At 39.9% G+C, this 13,139-nt stretch overlaps 1 protein-coding gene across 1 annotated transcript in view; it reads right to left on the reverse strand.

Annotated features, from left to right (window-relative positions):
- Positions 1 to 8,332, reverse strand: part of LOC130914529 (FERM domain-containing protein 5-like) — a 91,150-nt gene extending 82,818 nt beyond the window's left edge. The window contains exon 1 of the mRNA XM_057833796.1: positions 8,015 to 8,332. Within this exon, the coding sequence (XP_057689779.1) occupies positions 8,015 to 8,116 (102 nt within the window). The 5' untranslated portion in view covers positions 8,117 to 8,332. The remainder of the gene's footprint in view (positions 1 to 8,014) is intronic.
- Between the last annotated feature and the right edge of the window lie 4,807 nt (positions 8,333 to 13,139).

Genomic DNA, 13,139 nt, shown 5'->3' on the forward strand with positions numbered 1-13,139 from the left:
AGTACATGGTTTGAAATAACTAATGGTCTATGCTACAATATAGCATATATATGGCCAAAAGTATTGGCACTCCTGCAATTCTGTCAGATAATGCTCAATTTCTCCTAGAAAATGATTGCATTTACAAATGTTTTGGTATTAATATCTTTATTTATTTTGCTTGCAATGAAAAAAAAAAAAAACAGAAAACAGAATGGATTTTTTTTTTTTTTTAATCATTATCATTTTACACAAAACTCACAAAATGGGCCAGAGGAAAGATATGAAAAATCATGTGATGCTTCTCTCTGTAATTAACAGCACCTGTAACTTACCTGTGGCACATAACAGGTGGTGGCAATAACTACATCACACTCACAGCCAGTCAAAATGGATTAAAGTTGACTCAACCTCTGTCCTGTGTCACTGTGTTTACCACATTGGGCATGGAGAAAAGAAGACCAAAGAACTGTCTGAGGACTTGAGAAGCAAAATTGTGAGAAAGCATGGGCAATCTCAATGCTACAAGTCCATCTCCAAAGACCTCTGTCTACCGTGCGCAGTGTCATCAATAAGTGTAAAGCCCATGGCACTGTGGCTAACCTCCCTAGATGTGGACGGAAGAGAAAAATTGACGAGAGATTTCAACGAAAGATTGTGCGAATGGTGGATAGAAACCCTCGACTAACATCTAAACAAGTTCAAGCTGTTCTGCAGTCCAAGGGTACAACAGTGTCAAACCGTACTATCCGTCGGCATCTGAATGGGACTCTATGGTAGGATACCCAGGAAGACCCCACTTCTGACCCAGAGATATAAAATAAGTCAGGCTGGAGTTTGCCAAAACTTACCTGAGAAAGCCAAAAACGTTTAAGAAGAATGTTCTCTGTTCAGATGAGACAGAAGTATAGCTTTTTGGGGAAAGGCATCAACATAGAGTTTACAGGGGGAAAAAACAAGGCCTTCAAAGAAAAGAACTTGGTCCCCACAAACATGGCGGAGGTTCCCTGATGTTTTGGGGTTGCTTTGCTGCCTCTGGCACTTGACTGCTTGACCGTGTGCATGGCATTATGAAGTCTGAAGACTACCAACAAATTTTGCAGCATAATGTAGGGCCCAGTGTTAGAAAACTGGGTCCCAAAACACACTTAAAAAAGCACTAGAAAATGGTTTGAGAGAAAGCACTTGAGACGTCTAAAGTGGCCAGCAATGAGTCCAGACCTGAATTCCATAGAACACCTAAGGAGATATCTAAAAAAAAATAAAAAATAAAAAAAGTAGAGCATTCTAAGAAACTCATTGATGGATACCTGAATCTGTTGTTCGCAGTTATTTTGTCAAAAGGTTGTGCTACCAAGTATTAGGCTGAGGATGCCAATACTTTCGTCCAGGCCATTTTTGGAGTCTTATGTAAAATGATAATTCATTCATTCATTTTCCATGCCGCTTTTCCTCACGAGGGTCACGGAGGTAACTACGGGCAGTAGGCAGGGTACACCTTGAACTAGTTGGGCACAAGGAGACATACAACCATTCACACACACACACACACTCATACCTACGGTCAATTTAGAGTGTTCAATCAGCCTAGCATGCATGTTTTTTTGGGATGTGGGAGGAAACCGGAGTTCCCGGAGAAAACCCACGCAGGCACAGGGAGAACATGCAAACTCTACACAGGAAGGCCGAAGCCCGGGATTGAAACCTTAATCTCAGAACTGTGAGGCGGACGTGCTAACCACTCAACCACCGTGTCGCTTAAAATGATAATGATTTTTTTTTTTAATTCTCATTCTTTTTTGTGTTTTTTTTTTTCAGCGCAAGCAAAATAAATCAAGATATTACTACCATTGCAATCATTTTCTGGGAGAAACTGGGCATTATCTGACAGGATTGCAGGGGTGCCAATACTTTTGGCCAGCAGTGTATAAAACATTGCTGTTCTATGAAAACCAAAGCTGTTGGTTGCCAATTGCTGCAATTGAATTCCCACTGATGTCATTTTTGTGCATTTTTTTTTTACCACTAATGCGGTTCCATTCATGAAGGTTAAACTATTATTATTCTCCTATGATGAGTGTTCGGCAAGTGTTCACTAATTGAACTAAATGGGCCACAATTAGCACATTTTATTCTGGGCCATATCTCCGAGGTGTACTGACGTCACATTTTGTAGAACGTCAAAAACATGTTAAAACTGCTATAAACTATCAATACATGACCGGATTAAGTCTGTTATGTAAATGGTGTAACCTTTGAAAACAACTGTACCAGTTTGGCATCATTACTAAGCCCACTGTGTAAAATTATGCCCTTTTTCATTATTTCCCAGGGCGAGAAAAATTGAATATGCAAAGAAATTAAAGTTTAAATTGTAATTTGGTTCCCTGCTGTGCTATGTTGGTGAAAGTGTTGAATCAGTAAATTTTTATGTCCGAATTTAGCTTCTTGATTGGGAGAAGCAGCCTCTAAGTCCTCCTTTTTTTAATGTATTGTGTTATTGCATCCCAGAGCAAGCTATTACAATAAATGAATGCCTAATATAATATTTAAATATACATTTTTGAGTCTTATGTTCAATTTTAAAACCTTGACCTGAGTAGAATTAGGCAGTTGCACTGCCAACATCATTTCCTAAGGGGCAAAGATATATACAGTGCCTTGCAAAAGTATTCGGCCCCCTTGAATCTTGCAACCTTTCGCCACATTTCAGGCTTCAAACATAAAGATATGAAATTTAATTTTTTTGTCAAGAATCAACAACAAGTGGGACACAATCGTGAAGTGGAACACCATTTATTGGATAATTTAAACATTTTTAACAAATAAAAAACTGAAAAGTGGGGCGTGCAATATTATTCGGCCCCTTTACTTTCAGTGCAGCAAACTCACTCCAGAAGTTCAGTGAGGATCTCTGAATGATCCAATGTTGTCCTAAATGACCGATGATGATAAATAGAATCCACCTGTGTGTAATCAAGTCTCCGTATAAATGCACCTGCTCTGTGATAGTCTCAGGGTTGTTTAAAGTGCAGAGAGCATTATGAAAACCAAGGAACACACCAGGCAGGTCCGAGATACTGTTGTGGAGAAGTTTAAAGCCGGATTTGGATACAAAGATTTCCCAAGCTTTAAACATCTCAAGGAGCACTGTGCAAGCCATCATATTGAAATGGAAGGAGCATCAGACCACTGGAAATCTACCAAGACCCGGCCGTCTTTCCAAACTTTCTTCTCAAACAAGGAGAAAACTGATCAGAGATGCAGCCAAGAGGCCCATGATCACTCTGGATGAACTGCAGAGATCTACAGCTGAGGTGGGAGAGTCTGTCCATAGGACAACAATCAGTCGTACACTGCACAAATCTGGCCTTTATGAAAGAGTGGCAAGAAGAAAGCCATTTCTCAAAGATATCCATAAAAAGTCTCGTTTAAAGTTTGCCACAAGCCACCTGGGAGACACACCAAACATGTGGAAGAAAGTGCTCTGGTCCGATGAAACCAAAATTGAACTTTCTGGCCACAATGCAAAACGATATGTTTGGCGTAAAAGCAACACAGCTCATCACCCTGAACACACCATCCCCACTGTCAAACATGGTGGTGGCAGCATCATGGTTTGGGCCTGCTTTTCTTCAGCAGGGACAGGGAAGATGGATGCAGCCAAATACAGAAACATTCTGGAAGAAAACCTGTTGGTATCTGCACAAGACCTGAGACTGGGACGGAGATTTATCTTCCAACAGGACAATGATCCAAAACATAAAGCCAAATCTACAATGGAATGGTTCAAAAATAAACGTATCCAAGTGTTAGAATGGCCAAGTCAAAGTCCAGACCTGAATCCAATCGAGAATCTGTGGAAAGAGCTGAAGACTGCAGTTCACAAACACTCTCCATCCAACCTCACTGAGCTCGAGCTGTTTTGCAAGGAAGAATGGGCAAGAATGTCAGTCTCTCGATGTGCAAAACTGATAGAAACATACCCCAAGCGACTTGCAGCTGTAATTGGAGCAAAAGGTGGCGCTACAAAGTATTAACGCAAGAGGGCCAAATAATATTGCACGCTCCACTTTTCAGTTTTTTATTTGTTAAAAAAGTTTAAATTATCCAATAAATTTTGTTCCACTTCACGATTGTGTCCCACTTGTTGTTGATTCTTGACAAAAATTTAAATTTTATATCTTTATGTTTGAAGCCTGAAATGTGGCGAAAGGTTGCAAGGTTCAAGGGGGCCGAATACTTTTGCAAGGCACTATATATTTCTTTTTTAAGGTGCAGGGCGTTTAAACATTCATGTAAAACAATTATTTCTCTCCACTTGTTGGCAGATTGAGGCTTGAGGAAGAAAATAACTCAAGGTGATTTCAAATCCACCTTTTAAGAATCCCCAGAGTAAAAGTACTTGAAGTTGTCAGTGGTTGAAAGGCTTTGCTTTTTCTTTGCAGTCACGTTACATGTCAGAAATAAACGCTTTAGCCACGTCTTTGAGTGCTGTCATCATCTTTAATTCATCATAGAAGTGGAATCCCTCTGCAAGCGAGGAAGCTCCAAACAACTCCACGGCGAGGCCACGTTGAAGTCATGTGACTTTCAGCACAAAGCAGATAATATACACTAATAATGAGTTCTCCTCACCGCTCTGCATCTTCACCACTTACAAACACATGTCGCGTCTTCATTTATGTCAATACGTTATTGATTTTCTCTGATGCGTCAAGTGCAAGGAGTAAGGAGGAATGCTTTAAACTAAGGCCTGGGTAAGTGAGTGTGGTTTTTGTGCGATTTTGTGTTGTGCGCCATTAACCGCTGTTAACAGAATGCAGAAGCCTCTTCAGTAACACATTAAAAAGGGAGTGCATTCACAACAGCTTGAAGCCCCACAGCACTGCAAATTACATTTTAATCTACAGCCGGGGCTGCAGTCAATTTTTTTTTTTAACTAAGTAACTACTTCTTGGGTGAGGATTACAATGAAGGGCTACCTGCGATACACATTTTACAAATAACAGAATGTACTCAAATTATCATTGACTAGCGCAGTCCTGCACCCTTGGCTTCAGCATTATGGCCTCACAAAAATAATCTTTACAGCCCCTACATCTGTAAATTAGATAATGTACCGTACTGGCCCGAATATTAGATGGCCCTGATTATAAGACGACCCAATCTTTTTAAAGACTCAAGTTTGAAAAAAGACTTTTTGAACACAAATTAATTTTTATACAGAAAATAATTACAGTACAGCCGAAACAAATGATTATTACAATATATTTGAGAGAAAAAGCATGTTATTTTGCCTCATTCAAATCTTAATATCTGAACATTTAAATATGTAAACTAAAGTGCAATCACATTCGTAAATGAATGGCTTCTGGTTTTTGAAATGTAAATAAACCAATCTATTGTGATAAAACAACAAAATTGCAATAACTGCATTGACCATCAAAGTGAAGTCTAACTGTAACTGTAGTCTTCAAACAAATCTGAATAAGGAAAAACATTGCAATAAGATTATGAGGGTAGCTGAGATCCAGCATGACAGAACATCGCTTTAATGGTATCTGGTGCCATCTAGTGTCGTGAATGGGGAGAGTAGCTGAGATCTGTCATGACAGAACATCGCTTCAAAAATATCTGGCGCCATCTAATGTCGTAAATGGGTATACTGTCAAGACCGCGAATATAAGACGACCCCCTCTTTTTCAGGCTTATTTCAATGCAAAAAACACCGTCTTATATTCGAGCCAATACGGTAACTGGCATATGAATCTGAAAAGTACTGACGCAATTTACGCCATTTAAGGGTCTCTTATCCCATGAAAAATGCAAACTGCAAGGGCTGTTTTGTCCCTGTACGACCGGTGTCAGAGTTTGGTCCGCATTGCTGGCAGTAAGTCGAATTTGTTCCCAGTGAGGGTTGGACTCCGCCAAGGCTGCCCTTTTTCACCGATTCTGTTCATAATTTTTATGGACAGAATTTCTAGGAGCAGCCGAAGCGTTGAGGGGGTCCGGTTTGGTGACCTCAGCATTGCGTCTCTGCTTTTTGCAGATGATCTGGTGATGATGGCTTCATCAAGCTGTGACCTCCAACTCTCACTGGAGCGGTTCGACGCCGAGTGTGAAGTGGTTGGGATGAAGATCAGCACCTCCAAATCCGAGAACATGGTCCTTAGTCGGAAAAGGGTGGAGTGCCCTCTCCGGGTCGGAGATGGGATCCTGCCCCAAGTGGAGGAGTTCATGTATCTTTAGGTCTTGTTCACGATTGAGTGTAGGAGGGAGAGGGAGATCGACAGGCAGATCGGTGCAGTGTCTGCGGTAATGTGGACTCTGCACCGGTCGGTAGTGATGAGGAAGGAGCTGAGCCGAAAGGCAAAGCTCTTGATTTACCAGTCGATCTACGTTCCTGCCCTCACTTATGATCACGAACTGTGGGTCGTGACCGAAAGAACAAGATCCCGGACACAAGTGGCTGAAATGAGTTTCCTCCCCAGGGTGTCCGTCTCTCCCTTAGAAATAGGGTCAGAAGCTCGGTCATCCGGAAGGGACTCGGTGTCAAGCCGCTACTCCTCCGAGTTGAGAGGAGCCAGCTGAGGTGGCTCAGCCATCTGGTTCGGATGCCTCCTGGACACCTCCCCGGAGAGGTGTTCCGGGCATGTCCCACAGGCAGGAGGCCCCGTGGACGACCCAGGACATGCTGGAGAGACTATATCTTTCGTCTGGCCTGGCCTTGGGATCCTGCCGGAGGAGCGGTTAAAGTGGCTGGGAAGAGGGAAGTCTGGGCTTCCCTGTTAAAGCTGCTGCCCCCGCGACAACAACAAAACATTAAAAGTGAAAGTAAACTCTCAACCACACCGCTCCCTTTCTCTGTCACGTCAGCGATGCGGTGCTGGAGCCAATCCCAGCTAACTACGTGCAGGAGGCAGGGAACACCCTGAATCAGTTGCCAGCCAATCGCAGGGCACAAGGAGACAAACAACCATTCGCTCATACCTAGGGTTCGATCAGCCTACCATGCATGTTTTTGGGGATGTGGGGGAAACCGGGGTACCCGGAGAAGGCCTATGCAGGCACAGGGAGAACATGCAAGCTCCACACAGGAAGCCGGAGCCGGGGGTTGACCCTTGATCTCTGAACTGTGAGACGGACGTGCTAACGGCTCTTCCACCGTGCTGCCACCACCAAAGTAACTATACAGTATATTGTAAATGGAGTCTTAATCAATTAATTTAGGACACAAAATATGGGACCCCATAGTCTGGTTGACAGGCAATATCATATGTGAGAAACTGAGAATAGGCAAGAATATCTGCAGATAATCCACACAAGCACAGGGATGAGAAGCAAACTGCACACAACAAAAATCAGAAGCCCAAACGTGAACTTTTGACATAAACATGTTCACTAACGCAACACTGTATGATACTTAGCACCGTAGTGAGCTAGTAACAAGTAATTGAAGTGAAATTTCTTTATCCTTTCATATAGAACTGTGACTTTTTAAGTCTTACAAGGCACTCATTTAACTAATTGTCTGCCGTAAGTGGCACTGTAAAATGAGAATTCACAGCCAGTCCTCCCATTTTAAAGTATTTTTTTTCTTTTACATATATATATATATATATATATTTTTTTTTTATTTATTTAATTTCTTTGTTAGGGGGTTAATTGGGCATTACACTCCAAGAGGATTTATATTGCCAACACACAAAAACATGGAAAAGCAATCCCTTTAATGCTGCATGATAATCCTGTTTATAAAATAGCATGCCTGTCTCATCCCGTTTGAGCTGCACTGACATGTTCTAATTAGAGATTTTATTGCATGCAGTTGTTAGCTTTGCAAGTGTCCAAAATTGCTGCAGAACTGCTGGGATGTCCACACTGGTGATGTCATTGACCACGCACCCTCAATGATCATCTGACTGACTGTCTGAGCCCCCCCACCCCAGTAATCACGTTCAGATCAATGAAATGCGTCAAGGGATTTTGATGAAATAAAGGACGTGTTGCTGTCTGTAGTGACTGCACTGACCTGTATGGTGCAGGTGTACTCGGAATCGTCCAGCAGCCGCACGGTGCAGTTGCACTCCCGGTCCAGACTCCGGATGCTACTACTCATTAGTCTGCTCAGCATCTTCCCATCGGTCTGCGAACCGGACCGGGGAAGACGACGTCAAGCGCATGCATGCGAATTAAAGACGCGCCCGCATCGTGTCCCAACACCTGGGCGGCGGACGCGACCGTGAACGGCACCGCAGATAGAGCATCTCCGACTGGTTGAGGAGCACCGGAGATAAGAGGTACTTGCTCGGTGGTTTCTTCCTCAGTGGACCACGTTCAAGTGTAAAACCTCCACCCCCACCCACTATTTTTTCCCCCAACCTCACCTTCCCCTCCTCCAATGAATGACGCCAATATGGGAGCCTCTGATTAAACACCGAAATCGTGGCTAGAAGTCACATGTACCATAATAACAATAACTCACGCTGCGGCAGAAAAACACGTCTCCGAACTCCCTGATGAGTTGGATGAGGCACTCATAAGATCCGCCAAATGCATGCCAATAATTAAGTGCTAGTCAAAGTTTGCTGCATTGTGTCAGTGTGGAAATGTTCAACAATTCGCCATTACAGAGTTGCGTTTCTCATACCTGTCAACCCGAGGCCGTTGGCAAGTTTACAAATAGTGACGTATGCCATTACAAATTGGTAACTAATCTCATAAACGGATTTTAAGGAGGGGGGGGGGGGGGGGGGGGCGAAAAGTGTCATTGCATGAAATTGACTTTCCTAAAAAAAAAAAAAATAAATAAAAAAAAAATATATATATATATATATATATATATATATATATATATATATATATATATATATATTAGTTGTAAAGCAATAACACTGCAACAAAAATGAATGAAATGAACAAAAAATATGTTTTTATAATGGGTCAAAATTATTTTTCAAACAGATCATGTGACTAGCACCTTAGACGGTCATTTGCTTTGCATACTGTTTAATTTAAAAAAAAAATAAAAAATAGGGAAGGGCAATTTTATTTTGCAAATGATTTTTTTTCTTTGACTAAAGATATGTTTTTTGATTGAAGCAACTTTTTGGGGATTGAATGATTCAGACACAAATGTCCTACCCATAATATGGCCCAAACACAAAAAGGATTGTTTCAATCAAATAAATCTTGAAAATGAAATTTTCAATCAATGAGAAATTAAGTGTTCAAATGCAAATTTTTAAATCCCAAATATTTTTTCACATTCAAAAATGTTTTCTGTGATTGAAATCTGACTTTTTTTTTTTTAATGAATGAAGTGATTTTTCTTTTTGAAAATATATATTTTTGAAGCAACTTATTTTTTGATTGAATAATAAAGACAAAAACGCCCTAGCCAAAATGTGGCCCAAAAACAAATCAAAATTTCTTCAATCAAAAAAGTTGCTTCAATAAAAAAAAAAAAATATATATATATATATATATATATATATATATATATATATATAACTAAAAAAAAAAATAGCTTTCACAAGTTTTTTTTTTTTTTTTTTTTTTTTTTAGTTTCAAATTTATTTTTGGATTCAAAAACATTTTTTTTTTTTTTTTTTACTGAAGCAACTTTTTTTTTTTTGTTTGTTTGTTTTTTTTTTTTTTAATTGAAAATGTAAATTTTGATTGAAGCAACTTTTTTTGGGATTGAAAAATAAAGACACAAATGTACCTCCATATGGCTCCGCCCAGGGAATACAGTTTTTGACTGGGGTAACTACATTGGCACGACACCGGTTGGCGTACCATATTCAATGGTTGACGATCCTGGCGAAAAGTACTGCCTAAGCAGCCTGATTTAGAATTCCCCTCAACGAAAGATGGGAAACAAAAAACATTCATTGGCAACTTATTATTATAAATATTCTTGTAAGTTAATTTTATTGCTGACACTGCGTTTCGAGGTCATCAACATGTTGTGCCCCCCGTGCCCCAAAAGTCAAACTCTGCCTATGCTTCAGCTCACAATTCAGTTCAATATCTTCAGCTACATCATGATTACTAAAATTTAACTGTGACTTTTGTTACAATTGTATGTAGCACTTTTGGCAATTTCTATCATGCCTTTTGATGCCTACACCTCATGGCACTTCAACTCATAAGCGGATTTGTAATGTGATGTAAAATGTAAAAAATTATTTTTTTTTTTTGTCCAGCTGAGATGGAATGAAAAATAAGCTATTAGGAATATTTTTCCCTTCATCATGACTGTGATTGTGGCTTTATTTATATATTTATTTATTCAGAAAATGCAGCCATCCAAAAAAAGAAAAAAAAAAAAAAAAAATCAGACGTGATAGACTGGTAGAAAGACCAGAAGTGATATGCAGTTGTACCGCTACTTACAAAATTAATTGGTTCTAAATTTCGTTTCTTGAAAATTCTGTAAATAGGGAAACATTTTCCATGTAAATGCCTTAATCCGTTTATAGCCCCACAATATTCAGACATAAAGATCTTATAATGCGTAAAGATGCATCAAAAAAATGTAACGATTACATGTTACAATTAGATTATTGCACAATAAACATAAAATTAGAGTTGTACACGTAGTAAAAAAAAAAAAAAAAAAACAAGAATAAAGTAAAGAATAAAAGTTATTACACTCATGTAAAGCTGTTGGAACACGAGGGTCCAATGAAGAGCACACTGGGATACGCACATACATATACAGTAGAGGTCCATCTTAGCCAAATGGATGCCAGGAATGCTAGGCAACAGCCAATTGCAGAGCAGCTATAAATATGTTACGTTCAGTAAATTCTGGGAGCTGAGATTACCAGCCATACTGTATTTTTGCTTTTCATATCCTGAAATTTCTTTAGTAATATTAATATTACATATTAATATTTAATATGTAATATTTTTCCGTTGAGGCGTGTCTTAACCTGAAAATTCTGTATATAGAGACATTCGTAAATAGAGGCACCACTGTATAAAACAACGTTCAATGCACATGCTACCTAGTGTAAAAGTGATAAAGTGGTATGAAAAAGAATTTTTCACATTTCTGCATAAAATCACCATCAAATGTGATCTGATCTTTGTCCAAATCACACAGATGAAAATACAGCGTCTACTTTAACTAAAACCACCCAAACATTCATAGGTTTTCATATTTTAATGAGGATAGTAGGCAAACAATGACACGACGGGGACAAATAAGTAAGTGAACCATCACATTTAATATTTTTTGTCCGCCCCCCACCCCCACCCATGGCAGCATTAACTTCAACCAGATGCTTCCTGTAGCTGCAGATCAGTCTGGCACATCGATCAGGGCTAATCTTGGCCCATTCTTCTCTACAAAACTGCTGTGGTTCAGGTCGATTCCTGGGATGTTTGGCATGCCACAGCATCTCAATGGGGGTCAAGTCTGGAATTTCGCTTGGCCACTCCAGGACCTGTATCTTTTTCTGAAACCATTCTGAAGTTGATGTACTTCTGCGTTTTGAATCATTATCTTGTTGCAGCATCCATCCTCTTTTTGGCTACAACTGTCTGACAGACGGCCTCAGGTTTTCCTGCAAAACATTCTGATAAACTTTTGAATTCATTCTTCCATTAATGATTGCAAGTTATCCAGGCCCTGTAAAAGCAAAACAGCCCCTTCCACCATGCCTCACGGTAGGGATGAGGTGTTGGTGTTGGTGAGGTATTCCATTTTTACTCCACACATGACGTTGTGTATTACTCCCAAACAATTCAAATTTGGTTTTATCAGTCCACAAAATATTTTGCCAAAACTTCTGTGGAGTGTCCAAGTGCCTTTTTGCAAACATTAAACGGGCAACAATGTTTTTTTTTTTTTTAGACAGCAGTGGCTTCCACTGTGGAGTCCTCCCATGAACACCATTCTTGGCCATCGTTTTACATTTAGTTGATGTCATGTTTGTGTGTGTTCTCAGCTTTTTTTTCTTTACTCAGCACCTGATTGAGCCAGACTGGCGGTGTAACGCAACACACCTGTGCTTGATTAGGAAAGCTCAATATTTAAGGAAGCCTGTCACCATCTGCTAGTGTCGGACTATTGCTGGTTACCTGCCTTGCTTACCGCTGTGTTCTCATCGTCGTCCTTGGTGCTTCCCGACATTCTACGGTCGTGGTCTGGTTTGATCATTTTTACGTTTGTGCTCTTTTGGACTTTATAGTTAGAATTTTGTACTCTTTTATATTCGCGCCTTCTAGCGTGCTCTCTTAGTTACACTTTGTTATACTCGCGTTTTCTCGCGTGCTCTCTTAGTTGTACTTTGTTGTACTCGCGTTTTCTAGTGTGCTCTCTTAGTTGTACTTTGTTACACTGCCATTTTCTAGCGTGCTCCCTTTGTTGTACTTATTAAAAACAAACATTCACTCTACCTGATCTTCTGGTCTGTGTTTGGGATCCACATCAACGGCTTGCCGTTCATAACAGTTGATGTGTGCACAGAGATATTGGACTGTGCCAGTGATTTGTGTAAGTCTTTAGCAGACACTCGAGGGTTCTTTTTTACCCTCTGAGTATTCTGCGCTGAACTCTTGGCCTCATCTTTGGTGGACGGCCATTCCTTGGGAAAAAAACAACAGTGCCAAACTCTCTCTTTTTGTAGACAACTTCTCCAACTGTCGATTGATGAACATCCAGACTTTGAAAGATTCTTTTGTATCCTTTCCCAGCTTTATACAAATCAACAATCCTTGATCGTTGGTCTTCGGACAGCTCTTTTGACCGTCGGTTTGGTAAAAATTGGTATCAATTGCTCCAAGTCATCTTAAGCAGAGGGTTCACATACTTATTTTCCCCTTTCTGTCAATGTTTGCATGCTACCCTTATTAAAATAAGAAAACCTACAAATGTTTGGGTGGTTTTAGTGGTTTTTAAAGCAGACACTGTTTTTACATCTGTGTGATTTTGACAAAGATCAGATCACATTTGATGGTGATTTTATGCAGAAATGTGAGAAATTTCAAAAGGTTCAGATACCTTTTCATACCACTGTAAATGCCCTAATCCTTTTCAAGCCCCCGAAATTCAGACATAAATATTTTATAATGCATAAAAAAGTATCAAAACATGTAACAATTACATGTTACAATTAGATTATTGCACAATAAACATAAAA

The sequence above is a fragment of the Corythoichthys intestinalis genome, chromosome 1 (assembly GCF_030265065.1).
Source record: "Corythoichthys intestinalis isolate RoL2023-P3 chromosome 1, ASM3026506v1, whole genome shotgun sequence".
Taxonomy (NCBI): Eukaryota; Metazoa; Chordata; class Actinopteri; order Syngnathiformes; family Syngnathidae; genus Corythoichthys; species Corythoichthys intestinalis.